This window comes from Gymnoscopelus braueri, assembly GCF_963280865.1.
Source record: "Gymnoscopelus braueri genome assembly, chromosome: 1".
NCBI classification, from domain to species: Eukaryota; Metazoa; Chordata; class Actinopteri; order Myctophiformes; family Myctophidae; genus Gymnoscopelus; species Gymnoscopelus braueri.
This window is the reverse complement of record NC_137603.1, coordinates 33,009,984-33,031,912: the sequence shown is the minus strand read 5'-3', so window position 1 is coordinate 33,031,912 and position 21,929 is coordinate 33,009,984. Positions and strand designations below refer to the sequence as shown.

The 21,929-nt window shown below is 42.2% G+C and overlaps 1 protein-coding gene across 9 annotated transcripts in view; it reads right to left on the bottom strand.

Annotated features, from left to right (window-relative positions):
• The window catches only part of myo5aa (myosin VAa), a 92,423-nt gene that overhangs the window by 36,180 nt on the left and 34,314 nt on the right, over nucleotides 1–21,929 (bottom strand). For all 9 annotated transcript variants that reach the window (XM_080456839.1, XM_080456840.1, XM_080456842.1 and 6 more), the window contains exons 6-14: nucleotides 20,988–21,131; nucleotides 19,598–19,679; nucleotides 14,016–14,123; nucleotides 12,547–12,653; nucleotides 10,561–10,826; nucleotides 9,786–9,867; nucleotides 8,671–8,811; nucleotides 7,279–7,404; nucleotides 2,492–2,575 (exon numbers count right to left, since the gene is read on the bottom strand). In XM_080456839.1, coding sequence (XP_080312965.1) covers nucleotides 2,492–2,575; nucleotides 7,279–7,404; nucleotides 8,671–8,811; nucleotides 9,786–9,867; nucleotides 10,561–10,826; nucleotides 12,547–12,653; nucleotides 14,016–14,123; nucleotides 19,598–19,679; nucleotides 20,988–21,131 — 1,140 coding nt within the window. The remainder of the gene's footprint in view (nucleotides 1–2,491; nucleotides 2,576–7,278; nucleotides 7,405–8,670; nucleotides 8,812–9,785; nucleotides 9,868–10,560; nucleotides 10,827–12,546; nucleotides 12,654–14,015; nucleotides 14,124–19,597; nucleotides 19,680–20,987; nucleotides 21,132–21,929) is intronic.

The following is a 21,929-nucleotide window of genomic DNA, read 5'->3' as shown; positions in this document are numbered from 1 at the left end:
TGCTGGCGGGGAAGGGTTGTCATGATGGAGGACAGAACCAACATACATGGACAACATAGGGACACACGAAAACAAACACAATGACATTAAAACACGGGAAAGGTTTAAAAGAAACCCAGAAACCCACAAAAAACACAAAATCATCATCACCAACATTGCAAATGTTGCATATGATAAAATAGGACAATGATTTGAACTGAAGAGGAAAAACAAAACAAAACAAAACATCTGACAGACTACTGATGAAATGCATGATGGGATAATGAGTTCTTGACAAATGAAGTCGCTCTGCATGCATTTCCATTGACTGAATGCCGATTCCCTGCAGAGTACAGCGACTGATGTACAGTCACTATAGGCTGTAGGCAAGGTGTGTTGATTCAGTCACATGAAACCATCCCAGAGCATCATGGGAAGAACAGCAAAGCTTTTGGCTCCTTTCGACTACAAGAACTGAGTGAACCATGCTGTGCCGTGTGAAGTGTTTCACAGGTTCTGGATTGTTCCCATATTCTGCGGCTCGGTGTCACATAAGGTTCTCAGAACCTACTTTGGGCCCCGCTCAGGGGGGCAATTCTAACTCCATCACAGAACATCACAGGTTCTGTAAAGGTTCAGGTGGTGGAAGGTTCTGGGTGACCCTTCGCAGTCAAAAACAGTACAACAACAATAAGGTAATCATCTTGGCTAAGAACTAAAAAGGATATTTTATTAGACTCATTAGAAGGTCATTACCATTTTCTACACCATTTAATGTGTGTGTGTGTGTGTGTGTGTGTGTGTGTGTGTGTGTGTGTGTGTGTGTGTGTGTGTGTGTGTGTGTGTGTGTGTATGTATGTAGGTTAGGAGGTGGTGTTAGAGGTTAGGTTAGACTGCACTTCAACCCTTACCCATGTCTGCTCTTCATGAGGTCTACAACACAAACAGTCATAGGGCATTTGTGAACATCATACTGCAATATGTGTGTGTGTGTGTGGTCAGACTAACACAGCAGGACTTAAAGGCTTAGACCCCTTCCCAGCGCGCGCACACACACACACACACACACACACACACACACACACACACACACACACACACACACACACACACACACACACACACACACTCTCTGTGAAGTTAACTCATTGCCTCAGCCAACCACTGGCCAAAAAAAAAGGGTAATGCAGCCATGGTGCTGGGCTTTGTTTCATATTGTAAGATAACAGCTAGTGTGTGTACTGCACAGCATATCGTTGCTGTCGGGCAGAAATCTTTCATCTCCATATTTTTACTTTTTGTGTTTTTTCATAAACTAATGCCCTTCTTGATCATACTACAAAGTCACACAAAAACAGCAAAAGTAGTTTTCAGCTTGTAGATCTGCTACTTTCGATGTTTTTGAATTTGAATCCTGAAAAGTAACCGTTTTGGACATACAGTACGAGGTTTCCACCCGACAGAGACGATACCTGCATGTACTGTACATGTACAGTATGTCATGGGACTGGATCTACCACTATAGAACATTCACTGCAATGTTTAAGCTATTTCAAATCAATGTAATATAAAGTCACCTCTTTATTTACTGGCTGTGGTAATGTGTTACATTACATTACAGTCATTTAGCAGATGCTTTTATCCAAAGCGACTTAATTACATTAAGTGCATTCAACATAGGTAGGGAAGGAAACTACTAATCACCAGAAGTCTTAAGTGCTGAATGCGTTGAATGCATACTGTACATACAACAAATACTGCAGAGTACAAAATAGAAATCATTTCTAATTTCTGCATTTCTCTATGCTGTTGTCCAAGTCAATGGCATTGTTTCCCGTTTGACTTTCAAAAACCCTATTGAGTTGAAGATGCTCATTGGTGAAGTCAATGTTAGAGTGAGTGAGTGCGTGTGTGTGTCTGTTTTTTGTAATTATTACAAAAGGCACTAAACCTAAACCATGCTATCTATCGTTGCCTGGGATGAAGACGTCACCTTTTAGCTTACACCATCTTCACACAGACAGCAGGGGGTGCTATCTCACTAACACTGGCCATTAAATGCATATCATGACATTTTGAGTTTAAATTGGTTATATTTATTGACCTTTTTTTACATTTTAACCTTCATTGAGGTCGTGGGACCTACAGTAGTAAGCCGCCAGTTTGAAGCTATCTAACTTTTATTCAACCAGGCAAGCAAGATTAAGAACAAAATAATTTACACATTCTATCTTATCTACAACTGTCTGTGAGGTGTGTAGATCAGCTAGTTTTGTCATACGACAAAGCACATACAGTACAGTATATAAGGAACACTGACAATGCCAACAAACCATGCCAAGTTAATGCAGGGTTTGGGGTGGATGTTCAATTTAAGAGTGTCTCATATCCCCATCCTCTGTGTGTGTGTGTGTGTGTGTGTGTGTGTGTGTGTGTGTGTGTGTGTGTGTGTGTGTGTGTGTGTGTGTGTGTGTGTGTGTGTGTGTGTGTGTGTGTGTGTGTGCGCGCTCACCTTGCTGGCCTTCAACACGTGGATCTGCTCCTCATTGACTGTGTCCTTATTCTTCTCTAAGAAGCCCTCACACTGGTACTCCACCTGTGAGCATATCATTAACATTATCATTAACACACTAGTACTCCACCTGTGAGCGACAACACAGGACACCACATGCAATAATAAGGCAACCAAATTACTCGGATGTTTAAAACTACAACAACCTGAGAATTGGGTATTGGTGTTGTTGTGTTGTTCCAATACAATACACTGTTCCATTTTTTCATCGTTGGCCAAGCAAAACACCATCACCAGGGGTACAAATTGACCCTTATACAGGTCTGTAACTCAGAGTGTGCAAATGGACACTGAGGAATTTGTCCCGTGGTCCTGAGTTCTGAAGAAGGCTCCTATGTTCACAGGGTCATAAATTCCCCAGTTCTACATAATATGCTATCCATGCCCCTCCATCGCTGTGAATTTTACATCACTTGGAAAACAAGGCAGGTGCGCCAACAGCTTCAAAGCCAAGCTCAAGGCTCACAAGCCTCAAGGCCTCACATGTCGACAAGCGTGCTGTCTGAGTTGGAAAGCGCGGGGGATGGAATAGGTTATCACCTAGTTTAAAGGAATAGTTCACCCAAAAAAATATTTTTTTTCTATCGATTAGTCACCCCATGGAGACTTGAATTCATGGATTTTTTTTGTCACATTCCTAAACTAAAACATTTCCATTAATTCATTTCCATTAATTCATAAAGACTGCAACATAATAGGAGGGATAGCTAATGTGTGTCAACAGAATATTGTGGGGTACAGGACCCGAGGAACTTAAAGGACCACTTCACCCATTTTCAACCTAGGTTCATATAATTGGTAATCACTCATTATAATATGGAACCGTTTTTGTCTACTCGTTCTGTGTCTCAGAGGAGGGCTGTGGACAGCTCAGAAACCTGCCTACCAGTGACATCATCGGTAGGCAGGTTTGGTCATTTCAAACCAGATTTCAATTTCACATATACGTTTTTTTTATGCGAAAACAATGGCTTCTGATATAGCATGCTAACTTTCTAGGAATAGAAGCCTGCAGTTTCTATTAGCTTTCATTCCATCAATGATGCCACTGGTAGGCTGCAGGCGGGTTTATGAACTGTCCACAGTCCTCCTTTGAGACACATAGCGAGTCAAAAATGGAACCATATTATGCAGGGGTTGACATTAACGGTTGCCCGACTGCCTGTGGCAAGTTAATAAAACGTTCGGGCAAGTGGAGTTTGCTTTCTGGTTGCCCGACGGGCAAGGGCGTTTGACTGGGGAAGCAAACGTCTTCATTAAATATTATTGGTTATTCATGAAAGAACAAATAATGCTACTGTTTTACAAGTAGCAGTTGCGATCATTCAGACATTTAATGTGACTGTCGCCACTCTGCAGTTATCGATTGGGTTTAACATGAATTTGATATGTTGAAAATGGGTGAAGTCGTCCTTTAAGACACTGGAAACATAGGGCCTGAAGAACATACTGTAGGTGTGCTCCCCTAAGCTATAATATAGGGGTTATATGGAATATGCTTCTGAAAATGTATTCTACTGCTAGTATGACAAATGCAATTAGGCTATCTTTAATCTTAGAATAAAATATCTATTACTAGTGAAGGCCTGGACTTTACCAGCTATATGGTGCAGAGCAGCGGTGTTAAAGTTAAAAGCCAAGAGAAAGACATGCTGACCTCTAAAGAAACCAAATGACTGAAATCAGTCGTGGCGACTGAGAACTGTAATCCATGTACACTACAAGTTACATAGTGAAAGTAGCTATCTACATTGAAGATACTTTGTGCCTAATGGCTGAGGACGTTGGACCTCATTCACAATTAAAGCTCTTCATAAATGTCCTACTATAATATAGCGTTGTTATAGTGTGTATTACGTACAGACCAACTAGCGATTCATGAAAGGCTGGGTAAAGCGTTGATTTGTGCGGATCACAGGTGTATCTGATGATGAATCCCACCTAAATCAAAAGCGCGTTCATGTGTAGAGTATTAGCATTGTTCCACGCCCCATTTCACACCACAAAAGGCAACCGGAACATCCAACGTGCAGTGAGAAGTGCAAGTTCAACGGCGTCACTCGTCAAAAAATCTGCAAGCTTTCACAGTATAGAATCTGTGCGTACCCAAGCTTAGTGAATGAGGCCCATTGACTGAATAAAACATACGCTATGACTGTGTAAGAGCTACAGATAAAATGGAGATGGAGAATTCTCTCTTTGATGTGATGACAAACTGCACTCAAAACTCATCTGCAGCACTGCATTTTGTCCTTATTGTAAGCTAGCCAGTGACAAGTAAATTAACATGATGTTTATGTACTGGTACTGTGCCGCTGCCTTTTGTCATCTTTAGACATCAATCAATTAACACAAGGAGCCCCATTTAAAGATGAAAGGAACCCACAAAGGGTCCCGAGCCAAAGGTTGGGAAAGCCCACCGTGGCCGCTGTCCCATTTATATGTAAGCTGAGACTAAGTCCCTTTAAATAGACCAGAAATACTAGGTCAACTATCACTTCATCAGGGGCTATGAAGCCTGTTGCACTGTATTACATCATATTAGACATATGTTCAAACATACACACACACACACACAAACACACACACATGTCTCGTGTGTGTGGGAAGAACAGGTGTTGCTAATATTTTTGCGCGCACTGCAGATGCACAACAAAGGTCACCACACTATCTGAAATTCTAGTACACCGCAAAAAAACACGCACGCACCGGCACGCACACGCACACCTTCCTAATATATACAAATGCAGAAAATAGAGTGCTTGCACAGAAGCACACACACACAAACACATGCAGGTGTGTGCATGTAGGCACACACATGGGTATATTACAGACACAAAACATGCATGCGCGCGCATACACACACACACGCGCGCAGCAGCTCAATCCTGGTCACTAGTATAGAGCTGTGAGACCAGAGACAGTACATCAGTCTTGGAGAGAGAGAGAGAGAGAGAGAGAGAGAGAGAGAGAGAACAGGAAGGTAGAGAGAGACAGAGGTTCTCCCTGCGTTGGGGAGAACAACGCTCTGTGTTTTACCTGCTGCTGGGCGGGGAAGGGTTGTCATGATGGAAACCAACATACATGGACAACATATGGACACACACCAACAAATACAACCACATAAACACAGGAAACGTTAAAGTAAAACACGCAAAATTAACAAAACCCACAACTAGGGTTGGGTATCGAAATGACGTTTCCAAGTTGGAACCGAATCCAAATTAGCGAGTGCCCGGATAAAATCCTAACCATTTAAGGGTCCAAAAGTTGTCCTATAAATAAAGTGTACGACAAGCTTTAACTGTTACTGCTTTCCATTGTGTATAAACACATGACAGCTTACTATTTCAGTACAAGTTGACCTTTTTTTTTTACTTTACATGGAAAATTGGGTTAGGTTAATTTAAACACCAGTATTTTCAGGACAAAAAGTTTCAGATTTGTCTCTATCTCAGGTATTACTAATTTATAATTTGTACAAATAGTAAACATTTAGTTCACTTAATACTGAATGCTTATATTTTTGTTATCTAAACAATTTATTTTGGAACCGTAACAGGGAATCGATAAGGACCGGAATCGATAAGCAGAATCGGAATCGATAGATTCCAACGATACCCATCCCTACCCATAACCCACAAAAACACAAAATCACCAACATTAACAAACAGGATATTTGTAGGACTATGAATTGAACTGAGGAGGAAACAAACAAACAAAACAAAAATCAGACAAACTACTGATTGAAATGCATGATGGGATAATGAGTTTTTGTCACAAAGATTAATTTCCCTTGATGGATGCCGATTCCCTGCGGAGTACAGCGGTTGATGTAAGGCAATGGTTCTCAAACATTTTCATGTCAAAGACCCCCCCCCCCCCGATTGATGTGTACAGTATATGTCCGCAGACCCCTAGAGAGTTTGTGCTAAAAGATCTGTGTTAAAACGTTCAAAAATGTTCAAGATTTTTTTTAAATAATTCAAAAATAGATACAGTACAAGCTCACAACGCGTCATATCGCCTGTGGATTGTCTATTTTTGAATAGCCAAAGCATAAAATAGGGTTAAAGTGACGAATCAGATTTTGATGCTTTATTAAGCAATATTTCTGAGGACCCCTTGGAACCACCTCAAGGACCCGTGGGGGTAACAGACCCCACTTGAGAACCACTGACGTAAGGAACACTAATGGTCGGTAGACAGGGTGCGTTTCCAGAGCATCATGGGAATGGCAGCAAAGCTTTGTGAGAGCATCATATTGTCTCCTTCACATTACAGTACATCCAATTAACTTGTTACCTAGTTAGGAACATTCCTTATTAGAGTACCTGCTTTTTCAAAGAGGAGACAAACTACAAAGTCAATGTCATGTGAAAGGCTGTGTCAACCAGAGGTCGCGCTAAGATTTTGAACTGAATGATCACATTCGCTTACTGGACATCTGGTATAAAACAAAAACGGCCAGTCGGCCACATGCATTTTTAATGAGCGTGCATTTAACAACGTAGCCTAACAACAATATGTAACAGCAATCTCTTCATCTTTGTAATGCTGTGTGTACTGCCTTCCCGAGGCCTTCCCGTCCAGAGGGAATTATATTTCCATAAACATGGTCAAAACCCCATAATTATCGAACTAACGCAACCTTTGTCATCAACAAGTACACAGTACAGTACACTCACCAACACATAAACCCACTTCGACGCCAAAGTCCAGCTCACCTTGTCAGCGAAATGCTGGATAATGAAGGCTCGGTTGGACATGCGGGGCTTCTCGAACAGGGAGCAGGTCTTCAGGTGGGTGTTGTAAAGCTTCTGGGCCCAGGAGTCATCAGAACCTTTAGGCATCTGCAACACACAAGTAGTGGATGTTAATCCCGGGGACAAAGGGATATTAGTTACACTAACTGGCAGCACAATGTGGCTACGATGACCTTTTAACTGGAACTTGCAGGACATACTGTGTATACTGTACATAGCCAGAATCAAGTCTGTGATGCTGTGATAATGCAGTGTGGGCACTAACTGAGTCACCATGGTGTCCCCATTCAAGAATATTAGTTATTGTTGCCGTCGGGCAGAAACCTCTTACACGGCGTAAAGCGACTTTTTTAGCTTGTATATCTTATGTTATATTTTCTCCTTTCTACGGTCTGTGATGCAGACAACACACAAAACGAGACATCAAACCAAGAGAACGTCTTTGAACCTCGTTCACAGCTTTGTCTCCATCTCACATACGTAAAGAAATAAAGCCTGGTAAAGATTCAAGAACTAATGCCGAAAGTGTCTAACCTGAAGTACAGGAAGTATAGGGCTTAGGATACATGTTGTCCAGCATATAGGAACTTCCTGTAGCCCTGTACTTCCCATTAGACCATTTTGACAGTAGTTCTTGTCCAGCCTACATAATGTAGTAATTTTAATCAATTTGGATGATCATGAAAGTGTGTTGTACATCGTCTGTCGGGTGGAAACCTCATATGTCCACTACTGTTACTTTTCAGGATTCAAACAAAAAAAATAGCAAAAGTAGCAGATCCACAAGCTCAAAGCGTGTCGCTTTGCACAGTGTTTCGAGCTTGCGGATCTGCTATTTTTGATACTTTTGTGTGACACTGTAGTGTGATCAAGTAGTACGTGTATTTACGAAAAAACACAAAAAGTTAGAATATGGAGATAAGAGGTTTCTGCGCGACAGCAACGATATGTTGTGTTGCTGCAGTGTGGTAGGAGGCAGTAACAGGTAGACTGTTGAAGCAGCATGGAGGCGTAGATGAACAGATGGACTTCACTGACTCCAATGCACATTTTCCACCACACAACCCACATACACACTGCTGCTCCATCTGCCCCCCTGCAGGTCACTGCAGGGGCAGGGCATGGACACACACTCATTTCTTTAGATTCCTCCTTGGATTCCTCCTTGGATAATAGATAATAGTGACTTTTGTTAGCAACTGCAACGGTTTATGGTTGCAACTATCCATTAACGTATTAGCGATTATGCTATTGATTACTTTTTTTTTTCGAGATTATTTAGTTTTTTATATAACAACGAATCAATAACTATCTAACTATAATAATGTCATGTAAAGTATCAGTAAAGGTAACCTTGCACTCTTCATCCAGCAGGTCCAGGATGCCCATCTTGGCCTCGATCAGGTTGATGCAGGGCTGGTTATCATAGAAATCTATCAGAGTCCAGGGAATCTGCTCCCTCATGTACTCTTCCTGCTCCAGCTTGAATACATGCTGCACACGCGCGCACACACACACACACACACACACACACACACACACACACACACACACACACACACACACACACACACACACACACACACACACACACACACACACACACACACACACACACACACACACACACACACACACACACACACACACACACACACACACACACACACACACACACACACACGGTTAGCGATTTATATGCACAACAACATTAGGACATCACAACATATTGCAAACTGTATTCCTCTGGTGTTGTACAAAAAATATTCAATAAAATTAGATTTAGCAATATTTGCATCTTGCATATTTATTTATAGTATTTATTTAATAGAATTAATTAAATTTGCTCAAGATAATGGATGTTCTTCAGTGCCGTACAGCCCCGAACTCCGGAATGAAATAATGAAAGCCATTATGAGGCACATTAAGAGAAAAGGTGCAATAGCTCAGACCTAAACACTTAAACACATTAACACTCTGATAGCATCAGTCCATTCATCTAGAGCAGCTTTCAACTTTAATGAAAGCTGAAACCATTATGCTGTGGTATACTCCATTGGTTCTCAAAGTGGGGTCCGGGGACCCCCAGGGGTCCTTGGGGGGGGTACCAGGGGGTCCCCAGCAAAATGTGTTAATATAGCATCACAATCATTTTAACCACTTTAACCATATTTTATACTTTGGCTACTCAAAAATAGCAGATATACAAGCTTATAGCGCGTCACTTCGTGAGCTTGTAGATCTGCTATTTTTTTAAAGCGAACATTTTTAACTCAAGTCTTTGCTTCTGGAGGTCCCTGGCTCAAAACATATTCAGATGGGGGTTCGCAGCCAAATACATATCATTTTGGGGGTCCTTGACATGAAAAAGTTTGAGAACCACTGGTACACAGTACACAGTACACACACACACACACACACACACACACACACACACACACACACACACACACACACACACTCCTCACCATGTTAAACTGTTGCTGGAGTTTCTCATTGGCATAGTTGATACAAAACTGCTCAAAGCTGTTGATCTCAAATGTCTCGAACCTGGAAGGAAGGAGGGAGGAACAGACAACATGAAGACAAACAATGAAAGCGTCAACAAGCTGTTGTCACTCAGCGGGTAGCAGGTTGTAGCGGGTGTCACTGTCACCGTTTACTGAATTTACCAGAACTATTGTGTTCACATCCCTGTAACATGAACATGAACCACGACCCACATATACTGTACACCAGTCTGTGTCACTTCTCCTTTCCCTTTATTCCACTTCATTTACTACAATCACAATTATGTTTATTGCCAGGTGGCCTTTGCAAATACAAGGAGTTTGTTTGGTGCATTACACTGAAGCTAAATATCGCTAACCTTGCATGTCCAAAACCGTTTTTTAATGATAATTTTTTTTAACATTTTAAAATAGTGAAAATAGGCGATCTACAAGCTCGCAGCGTGATGCGTTGTGAGCCACTGTTCCCGTGGCGTACGGGGTTTTTCCCCCCAGCGGCAGTGAGGTTTATATTGCCATGACATTCTAAATGTCAGGACAGAACTGTCCCTTCCTGTATCAGGCCATGACAGATGGAAATGACAGGTCACAAACACAGAACACCTGGTGGAGGATTTTAACTGAAGGCCATAACAGCTAATCACACACACACACACACACACACACACACACACACACACACACACACACACACACACACACACACACACACACACTAGTAATACACACACACCCATAGATGTCGAGGACTCCGATGAAGGAGTGCTGTTTGATGTTGGTGATCAGGGCTTTGTTGACGTGCTCCACAATCCAGCTGAACAGCTTGGCGTAGACGTGCTTGGCCAGAGCGTCGCGGGAGTTGCTGGCCTGCAGGCGGGGGATGGTCTTTACGTAGATCTCTGTGGCCGTCTTCAGCTTCCTGTGGCAGAGCCAATGAGACATGTCCTGGTAGGACACGCCCACCAGCTCGCAGAACGCCGTCAGATGCGCGTTGTTGGGCTGACGCAGAGGGAAGGATCTCATGTTATTAACAGCCCTGTCAGAATTCACCTTTAAAGGTCAAATGTATGAGATTTAAGAAAACAGACTTTCTATGGCCACTCTTAACAGACCTCCGGGCCATTAAGGGGCCGTTCCGCTAATCTTATCCGAGGGACAGACCTGCATTTTCCCCATACACATGTTGGCCCGAGTCCCTCTGCATTTATGGAGGTTTTTCACAGAGAGGGGAGAGGGGAACAGGAGGTCCTGGGCTCTGTGTCTCCCCATAGGATACCAATCTAATAGACCTCTGTTAGAATGGGATGCTAAACAAGGGGTTACATGGGGTACCCCATGTACCCCCAGGTACCATGGGTACCGTGGGCACCTGGGGTAGCAAGCTCAAAACAAGAGTCAATAGCAACAGCAGAATAAGCTCTGTTTTGGCATTGACAGAGATTACATACTCATGAGCCCTGCTCATCCCACAAATGCATGTTACTTACAAATGGGGCACCATTTAAAAAGAGAAATAAACAGGCTTTCCATGGTGTAAAAGTTATTGCCAAAAAGCATTGTTACAATAGAGCAATAAACTACCACACATTTCAGAACTTTTTGTTTTATGTTTTTCAGTTTTAATGTCAATGTTTTCTGCGAGTATGTACATTTTATTAAATGTCTGCTGTCTCCTTGATATTCAGAGAAAAAGTCAGCAAGCACAAAAATCCTATGTGAAATGATTGGTTGTTATCTGACCAATAAATTAATACAACTAAAATAGTGAATAAACCTGTAAAACCAGCGGTTCTTAAGGTGGGGTCCAGGGGGTTCCAAATGGACCTTTACAGGTCTGTAACTCTGAGAGTGTACGAAATGGACCAGTAAGGATCCATTTGGTTACATTTGTACACTCTCAAGAGTTATGGGGGTCCTTGAAATGAAATAAGTTTGAGCAGTGGTGGAAAAAGTACTCAAATGTTTTACTTAAGTAAAAGTATCAATACTGCAATGTAGAAGTACAAAAGTATTGGTATCCAAATGAACTTAAAGTACCAAAAGTAAAAGTACTAAAATGTTTGAAAATAGCAGATCTACAAGCTCACAACGCGTCGTGTTGTTAGCCTGGTTCCAGACGAATCTGCCATTGCAAAAAAAATAACATTTGCCCTGGGCAGATTAGGTCTGGCCCCTCTCAATAGAGATTGTATTTCTCTCCCTCTGAAGTTGTGAGGGCCCAATAAGGGCCCAGTATGCAAATATGGGGCGGGTTTATCACCAAAGGCATTTATTTTTATTTTTGCCCCTCGGAAATGCAGGTTCCACACAGAGATTCCAGACTAATATCTAAGCAGTGATATTAGTCTGGCCATGCCAGGCTAACGCGTTGTGAGCTTGTAGATCGGCTATTTTCAGATAGCCTAGGTATAAAATAGGGCTAAAGTGGTTAATGTATGTTTTATAATGTAATACTGTATATCTGCAAATTAACTAGTAACTAATGTTTTCAAATAATTGTAGTGGAGTAAAAGTACAATATTTGCCTCTGAGATGTAGTGGAGTAGAAGTAAAAGTACAGACAATTGGAAATACTCCAGTAAAGTAAAAAATACCTCAAAATTGTACTTAAGTACAGTGCTTGAGTAAATGTACTTAGTTACTTTCCACCCCTGGTGTAAAACGATACGTGCATGCTGTGTGCGTCAGATGTGTGAGTGTGATGTTGTGTGTCTCTCACAGGGATGGTGCTGCTGTCTGAATCTCTGTCCTTGATCTCCACGTTGCCAAGATGGAGGATGGCAGCCAGGACCTGGAACAACCCCATCTGGTTGGACTCACTGATACCTGCACAACACACACATACAGTACATGTAACCTGGAACAATCCCAGTTTAACCCATTCAATCCGGGAACGCATACTGTCATTTTTTTTTTTTTTTTGCTATAACCATTATTCACTTATTTTATATTGTTTCAAAGCAAACATTTTTATCTCAAATCTTTGCAAAATATTTTGAGATGGGGGTCGGCGGCCTAATACATATTATTTTGGGGGTCCTTGACATGAAAAGGTTTGATTACCACTGATATAGAAACATACGTTTTTTCGGAATACTGTTGGGATTTAGAAGACATTTTTAGAATCAGCTTCAGGTCTTAACTCACTGAGTGCCAGAATTATTTCTGGCTATGTTGTCCCAGTGCCAGAGATAATAACATTTTTAACTCAAATCTTTGTTTTTGGGGATTCTACAAATGTCTTCTAAATCCTTTTTTTTTTTTTTTTTTAACGTATGTTGCTATAATATCAGTGGTTCTCAAACTTTTTTCATGTCAAGGACCCCCAAAATGATATGTATTAAAATGACGTTCCCGGACTGAATGGGTTAACTTGTTCTTTGTTGCTGGGACAATTTATACGCTGTAATCTGGCCCTGGCTTGTTTGCATTTATAGTGTTTCATAAGACCCTGTGGGCACTGGGCTGGGTATACAACTGTGTACACGTCACATTTACATTTCATTCATTAATTCATTAATTCCTTAAATTCTACTGAATTAAACATACACAAACATACACACCACACACACACATCTCGCCACCTGGGAGCATATAGGCTACAGGAAAGGAATGACTTGAGTTGAACAGCTGCTTGACTGTTAGTCAGGTGACATAATAACGTCTAGCACGGCTGACGGCAAACAAACCTCTCATTCATGCTGTCCAAAGCGTGAGGCAATTAAACAGTTTAACAGTTCACATCTGTCTACTGACTGGTTGGCCGGTGAATCAAAAGCTTCACAACACACTTATCAAATGTCCCCAGTTGAACGTTTTTAAAGTTTTATTACTGTTCTATTTTGACTAACCACTTAAATCCTCTGTACTTGGATAACCGGGGTCGGCTCTGTACTTGGTTCCATGGAGGAACTTGTGAGTGAATCCCACGTGATCAGTCTGGCAATGCCAGGCTAGTGCAAGTACGACACTAGTATGTCGCAGGGAAGTACCCCCAATCCAACCCTTGAACCCCGACCTCACAGCCTCAGGGCAGACACTCTAAAACCACAAGGCCACTGTAGTGGCCAGTGTCTTCACTGCCAAGATCACCATGTTTATTCTTGTACTCATGTAGATAAAAATAGCTTTGCCTGTGTGTGCGTGCGTGTGCGTGTGCGTGTGCGTGTGCGTGTGTGTGTGTGTTACCCAGCAGACTCAAGGCCTTGCGGGTGGCAGAGAGTTCCTTGGTGTCATTCACTCCTTCGATGACAGGACTCCGGCCCTGCTTGGTGAACCAGAAGTCGTTGGCTTGGCCTGAGGAGGAGGAACAGGGGGAGAGGGACACATTTTAACTTTGAGCGTCCCAAGAGGGAATCTAACCCTGTAACATAGTAGTGAATGCCACCCATGACCTATCCCAGTGGTTCTCTAACCTTTTCATTTCAAGGAACTCTTGAGTGTATACAAATGGAACCAAATGGACCAAGAAGGATGCATTTGTACACTCTCAAGAATAGCAGACCTGTAAAGGTCCATTTACAGACCTCAAGGAACCCTGAGGGTCCCTTGACCCCAAGTTGAGCACCACTGCCCAATCCATTAATGCAAAAAGGGAGAAAGAGAGAGATTTTGTTCCTGTATTTGCTATTCATCCATCCAGGGAAGGTTTTCTGAGTACACTGAACAATGTCACACACACACACACACACACACACACACACACACACACACACACACACACACACACACACACACACACACACACACACACACACACACACACACACACACACACACACACACACACACACACACACACACACACACACACACACACACACACACACACACGGTTCAGATCATAGATGTGATTGAGGATACAAAAAAATAATCGCGTGATTAGAACATTTGACAAAAAAATCAAACAAGCTTAACCACTTTCAGCCTTGAGTCCCTATTTTGGGCATGTCATCATAGGGAAAATAGCAGATCTATAAGCTTACAACACATCGCACTGTGAGGTCCAAGACATATCGTGAGCTTGGAGATCGGCCATTTTTTTGCTATTCGTCGTATGATGCATTATTAGGGGTTAAAGGTCGTATGCATCGCGATGCGTTGTGAGCTTGTAGATCTGCTATTTCCAAGATTTTTGAAAATGTTTCAAAATGTATCAACCTTTATCAACATGGAAACGATTATGGAGAATAATTGTGATTATCTCAAATAATTGCGATAAGGCGATTATGTAGTAATGAAATCGTCATAACGTTGAAAAATGAAAAATAGCATAAATAGCAGATCTACAAGCTCACAACGCGTGCAGCTGCCTTGATAAGGGACTAAAGGGTGAACTAAAGCAGGCTTGTGTCTCACACACACTGACCTCCAGCTGCCAACAACCAACCCCTTTACACAGTCTGTACACACAATTAATGCAGCGCCAGTTTCCCGGCAACAAGCGGCCCTGATATTACCGTGACAACCCCTCCATTTACTGGGCCAGGAAGTAAGCAGGGAGAGAGAGGCAACAGTGGTGCTGTGTGTGTGTGTGTGTGTGTGTGTGTGTGTGTGTGTGTGTGTGTGTGTGTGTGTGTGTGTGTGTGTGTGTGTGTGTGTGTGTGAGAGAGAGAGAGAAAGAGAGATTGAGAGAGATCGAGAGAGCGGGCAAGAGAGAGATTGAGAAAGAGAGGGAGAAAGAGATAGAGATAGAAAGATTTTGAGGTATTGAGAGAGATATTGTGAGAGAAAGAGAGAAGGGGATATTGAGAGAAAGAGAGATATTGAGAGAGAAAGAGAGAGAGAGGGGGTAGGGAAAGAGAGAGAGAGAGAGAGAGAGAGAGAGAGAGAGAGAGAGAGATAGAGAGAGAGAGAGGGGGGGGTAGGGAAAGAGAGAGAGAGAGAGAGAGAGAGAGAGAGAGAGAGAGAGAGAGAGAGAGAGAGAAAGAGAAAGAGAGAGAGAAAAAAGACTGCCAACTGTGAGCCAATGAGTGGCAGTGCCAGTAGAGTGTGTGTGTGTGTGTGTGTGTGTGTGTGTGTGTGTGTGTGTGTGTATGTGTGTGTGTATCATGACGTTGAGTGTAATGAGCAGGTGCACACACACATACTGTACACAGTGGGTTGCCAGTGACACAGCGCACCGTCTAGCTGGTAGTGCAGAGTCAGAAAGGCCTGCCTGTAGGCATGAGGGAAGAGGGCACTGGAGCAAAGCCTTGTTTATTCACAGGGTTGCAAGCAAAAGGTACGTGACATCGTTTCCATGTCAACACATCTTCATCAGGTCATGATCTGATGAAGATGTGTTGATAAATGTTCGAGTTTGCTCCAGTGCCCTCATCCTTCATATCGTTGTTGTTGGGTAGAAACCTCTTATCTCCATATTTTAACTTTTTGTGTTTTTTCGTCAATTAACTCATTGAGTGCCATTAACGTGTTTCACGTGTTTTAGCGCTATGGTGCAACGTGCCATTAACGTGTTTCACGTGTTTTTGAAAAAAATTGAAAAAACTCAAAACATTTTTTTTTCTTTTTTTTCTTTCTTCCTGAACCCAAGATATCATTATCTGAAGATTTGCAGCTCCATCCACTCCTTGTTTAACTTATAACTGAAAAAGGCTGTATCTCGCTTCCTAAGCACTTTTGCTTTACTAAATTTTAAATTTTAATAAAAATTGTAATGGCCAGAAATAGATATTAATAATTATGGCACTCAATGAGTTAACACCCTACTTGATCATACTACAGCCGTACAGCGTCACACAAAAGCATCAAAAGTAGCAGATCCACAAGCTTGAAACGCGGCGCGCGTTTTGAGCTTGTAGATCTGCTACTTTTGCTAATTTGAATCCTGAAAAGTAACAGTGTTGGACAATATGACGTTTGCACACGACAGTGACGACATCTACTAGTCCTCTTGCTCCTGAGATGCACAGGACCAGGCAGCCTGAACTTGGTTTGAGGCGCAGTGGAACCCCACTGTGCCTGCCTGTAGACTTCATGACCAAAGGATCCTGTATCGGACGTGTCCTTTACAATGCTCTCCATCAGCACTCACTATTTTAGATAATCACAATTATTCTGCATAATCGTCAGAATTGTTCCCATTCACCTGTATGAATTCATCTGTTGTGAGCTTGAAGATCGTTTTTTTTTTTTTAAGTATAAAATTGCTAATTGCTTGACCTGTTTTGGCCATTGTACAGTATTTATCTTGATTATTGGTACCGGTCATTGTCAATAATTTTTTCGTATGTTTCCGTTATTTGTCATAATCTGCCCTGAGACACTTTTTGTTTACAAAGACTAAAAGGCAAAGAGAAATGTTATATAAATGTTCCAATGTCAAAAGCACAATTAAATCATGAATCGCAATTATTTGTCTGGCAATTAATTGTCAACTAAGATTTCATGACCGTGACAGACAGCCCTAGCGGTCACACCACTAGATACTGTACCACATGGCTATACTATTGTCCAATGGCTGATCTGAACCAGATGACAGCTAGCTGCTGCATAAACCACTTTAAGCCCTATGCACGAGTTTCCAGTGTCCCATGAGGCCTTGAGTGAATTATGGGCATCGCTTCCTGTTGTTAGTCATTCAATTCATTTGAGTGATCAGTGTCAGTCGATAATAATGTGGGAACACCTGACAGAAATCAGACAGGGTCATGTTAGTCTGCCTACAGTGGCTCTTGACACTTGCTCTTAGCTGTAGCCTAACTCCTGTCCTGTATTTCATTCTTACTGGCTGCTGTGACACCTGAATCCCTGCATGGGGATTACATGGTGCTTGTTAAGTGACTTCAGTGCTTGATAATAACACATTGATTATGAATTTAAATCAGCTGTGTGGAGAGAGATCTTGTCGGGTAAGTAAGCAGACTAATGTGACCCTTTTTGATTTCTGTCAGGTTGTGTTCCCACATTATTGTTTCCTGATTTGATCCCTCAAATGAATTGAATGACTGACAACAGGTCAGTGATACCCATAATTCACACACACCCTTTTCCTCAGTAAGCTCCCTCGGAAACTTGTGGTACGCCAAATAGCGGAAATACAATCTACAAGCTCACTACACGTCGCACTGCGACACGTTGTGAGCTTGAAGATCAGCTATTTTCGCTATTTGAAAAGTTTTTCTGGAAGTTTGTGGGAAAGCTTCACCTATAATGACAGGCCCAAAATAGAGACACCAGGGTTAAAGTAGTTAAGCCCTATATACTTTGGTATACGAGGAAAATAGCCTAGAATGATATCCTCCTATAATTTGACAATGCTCTGTAGTGGTGTCATGGTGTCATGGTGAGGCCAAAATTGTTCTGCCCGGTTCTCCTCAGTGGCTGAATTTGCACACAGCCATTGACCATTACCATGTGCACCTAACAGCGAAGCCCGTTTTTCACGATTTCACGAAAATCTCAGCTGTTTATTAGAGTTTTTGTGTCAAAGAATGTCGCCATGGTTACGGGGCTGCCCAGCTGTGGGATGGCCCTGCGAGCTATGGGACGAACTGCCTCCCGGGTTGCCGGATCATGTGCACATATCCCCCCACGGATGCGTCGACCGGGTATGGACTAGTACCCATAATTGATAAGCCAGTTTGAAAGTGGTTAATGGTGTTTAGGAACAGGCAGAATATAGAGCAATGCTAGTGAGTGATGATTAAAGAGAAGTAGAAATTACTAGGAGGAAAAATAAGAAGAAATGAGGCAATCGTGGGTTGACCTCCATCCATTTCTGTGGTTGTAGGGAATGAGTTTCAGACACTGGTTCATTTATGATGCTGCTGTGTAGCTTGAATTAACAGTCAAAGCATTTGTTTATTCAAAAAGACCACAACCACATAAACAGCTGTGTGTGTGTGTGCGTGCGTGCGTGCGTGCGTGCGTGCGTGCGTGCGTGCGTGCGTGCGTGCGTGCGTGCGTGCGTGCGTGCGTGCGTGCGTGCGTGCGTGCGTGCGTGCGTGCGTGCGTGTTTGTTCCTGGAAAGTAAAGACATTTCCTAGAGGCCGTTTTAGGGTTAGGATTTAGCTTTAGGGTTTGTATTAAGGACTGGTTAGGTTTAGAGTTAGGTGTGTAGCAGTGGGGTTTAAGGTTAGGGAATGGTTTGGGTTGGACTTCAGTGCTAAGCCTTTTTAGAAAGGGCATCCTTTCAGAAAAAGGCAGAGCAAGGAATTTTTGCTCTCGCCATCTTGTTTTTGAAAGAAAGTCTTTTTAGGATCCTGTTACTCTTTAATTTTAAGGTCCTTATAATTTTACATTCTGTTTAACTAAGTCTTTAATCTAAATTCTAAATCTTTGCCCTAAGTTCTTTTTGGCTGTTTCGCCTTTCCTAGAGCTTTTTAAAAAAAGGGGGAAGGATTCCCAATTAGGGTTAACCATTTTACCTTTCTTTAAGTTTTAGGTTTTTACGCATGTTTACAAACTATAAAATAAAATTGCCAGTGAACTTTGTAAGAAATGTTCACTGGGGACTGTGAATGGCAGGTACGTCCAACCATCCTGAGTCCCACCTTAGTTGGACCGCATGTTTGTTTGTTTGTTTGTTTGTTTGTTTGTTTGTTTGTTTGTTTGTTTGTTTGTTTGTTTGTTTGTTTGTTTGTTTGTTTGTTTGTTTGTTTGTTTGTTTGTTTGTTTGTTTGTTTGTTTGTTTGTTTGTTTGTTTGTTTGTTTGTTTGTGTGTGTGTGTGTGTGTGTGTGTGTGTGTGTGTGTGTGTGTGTGTGTGTGTGTGTGTGTGTGTGTGTGTGTGTGTGTGTGTGTGCGCGTGTGTGTGTGAGAGACTTACTCAGTTTCAGAGATTTGAACTCAGGCAGATGAGATGAAGCACACAGCTGATAAAAGATATGGTAATTCCTTTCCTCATCCGCCTGAAAGATACACACACACTCACAGTGTTATTGATGCTGTCCCCACACACACACACACACACACACACACACACACACACACACACACACAGGTGCTAGTAGAGCTAAGCATGCATGGAATGTTGAAGGAAGCGTTGGCACAGTTTGTACTATCCTCATTCTTTAACAGAGTGCCGTCTGGGGCAGTGTGTGTGTGTGTGTGTGTGTGTGTGTGCGTGCGTGCGTGTGCTTGCGTGCCTGTTGACTGCTGCTACTAGTTCCATTAACCCTAACCACACCCACTGAACACACCCACTGAACACACCCACTGAACACACGCACGCACGCACACACACACACACACACACACACACACACACACACACACACACACACACACACACACACACACACACACACACACACACACACACACACACACACACACACACACACACACACACACACACACACACACACACACACACACACACACACACACACACACACACACACACACACACACACACACACACAGAGAACAAGAAATGTAAAGGAAATAAAACCAAGAATGAGAGGGAGAGAGAACTAACTAAAGACAGTGAGAGAGAGAACTAACTAAAGATAGTGAGAGACAGAGCGAGAGAGACAGACAGTTACCAGTCAAAGAAAAAGGACTGTAGTTAACTGAGCAACAGGTTGTGTGAAGACTTGTATGAGACTTGGTTTGGGTTTCAGTTTGGGACTGACTTTACTACTCATATTCTTCATATAAAATATATACATAAATGTATGTATATATTTGACTCTACTCTACTTGTTATTTCTTTCTATCTCTATTCTTCTTCACTTTCCTGAAAACTACAAATGATGCGATCTTTTTCTTACACCTCAGGGTCAGGGTCAGGGTCTTTGGCTCGTCTCCTCTCCGCTACTTAGTTCCTCTGATCTCCCTCAACTTGGACTGACAGCTACTTGCAACCATCAACTGTATGCTTGTATAAGTTCTCATAACACTGCATCCGCATAGCGTACATTCTTTAGTCTTTGTGGGGAACCCCAACGACAGAAAGAGAATATAACTTATTGCTTCCTCGTTTGGTGTTTTGTTGAACAACCGGAAAATCCTGAAATGGACCTTTTCCACTTTTTTGTGGAAGGAACTAAACTGCATTGATGTTAAACTGTTAACTGATCTAGTAACTAGATAATAGAGATAAAAATAACAGACAGTTACAAGCACAACATGTGTGTGTGTGTGTGTGTGTGTGTGTGTGTGTGTGTGTGTGTGTGTGTGTGTGTGTTTGTTTTATATGCTGTCCTGCTAACCTGAAACACGACTCTTGATTTCTCTAGCAGATATGTCCTCATGTTGGCCCCGATGATGCGGTAGCGATTGTCGAAGCCGATTTCGATGTATTTCCCGAAGCGACTGCTGTTGTCGTTTCGCGTGGTCTTGGCGTTTCCTATGGCCTGAGAAAAAAGACACGACACAAGTTCCACAACTGACATTTAATTTGACTCATTTGGCATTCAAACAATACAATTACAATACACAAATAATTGTAAATAAAAGAAGAATGCCTGGATAAACCATTAACCACTTAAACCCACAATACGTCCTCCAAGGCCCTATACTTGGTAACAAATGGACCCTTACAGGTCCATTTGGGGGTCCAAGATTTTTCGGCTATTCAAAAACAGCCAATCTACATGCTCACAACACGCTTTGAAAAATGTTGACAAAATCGTTGACGAATCTCTTATGGGGTTGTCCGGAACAATATTTTTCAAATGGGGTCCACGACTAACGACACATCAATTTGGGGGTCCTTCATATGAAAATGCTTTGAGAATCACTGGTGTACAGTACCAATAGGGTTAGGGGTTTCATTCCCTGATTAAAAAAAAGAACACAATCTATCTCAATGGATTCATAAACTACTTTTTATTCAGACTGGCCCTCGAGGTGGTCATAAGACAAAACAAACTTTGGACAAAAGGCGGCGGCCATACATTAGAACCTCCGTCTATAGGACAAAGCTTGTGGCTCTCACACTATGGGTCAGGACTTGAAATAGGTCAGTGCACAACAATGCACTAGTGTGTGTTTTTTTTTAAGCACATTGGTGCCGTTTAATTAGACAGAGAAGTAGGACAGAGACGAGGCCTGGCTATGACATGGATCTGAACCCATGAAACTGTTACTAAGCCTGTGCTTGATGGGCTACATGAATAAACTGCCTGAGGTCCCGTATTATATCGTCTCTG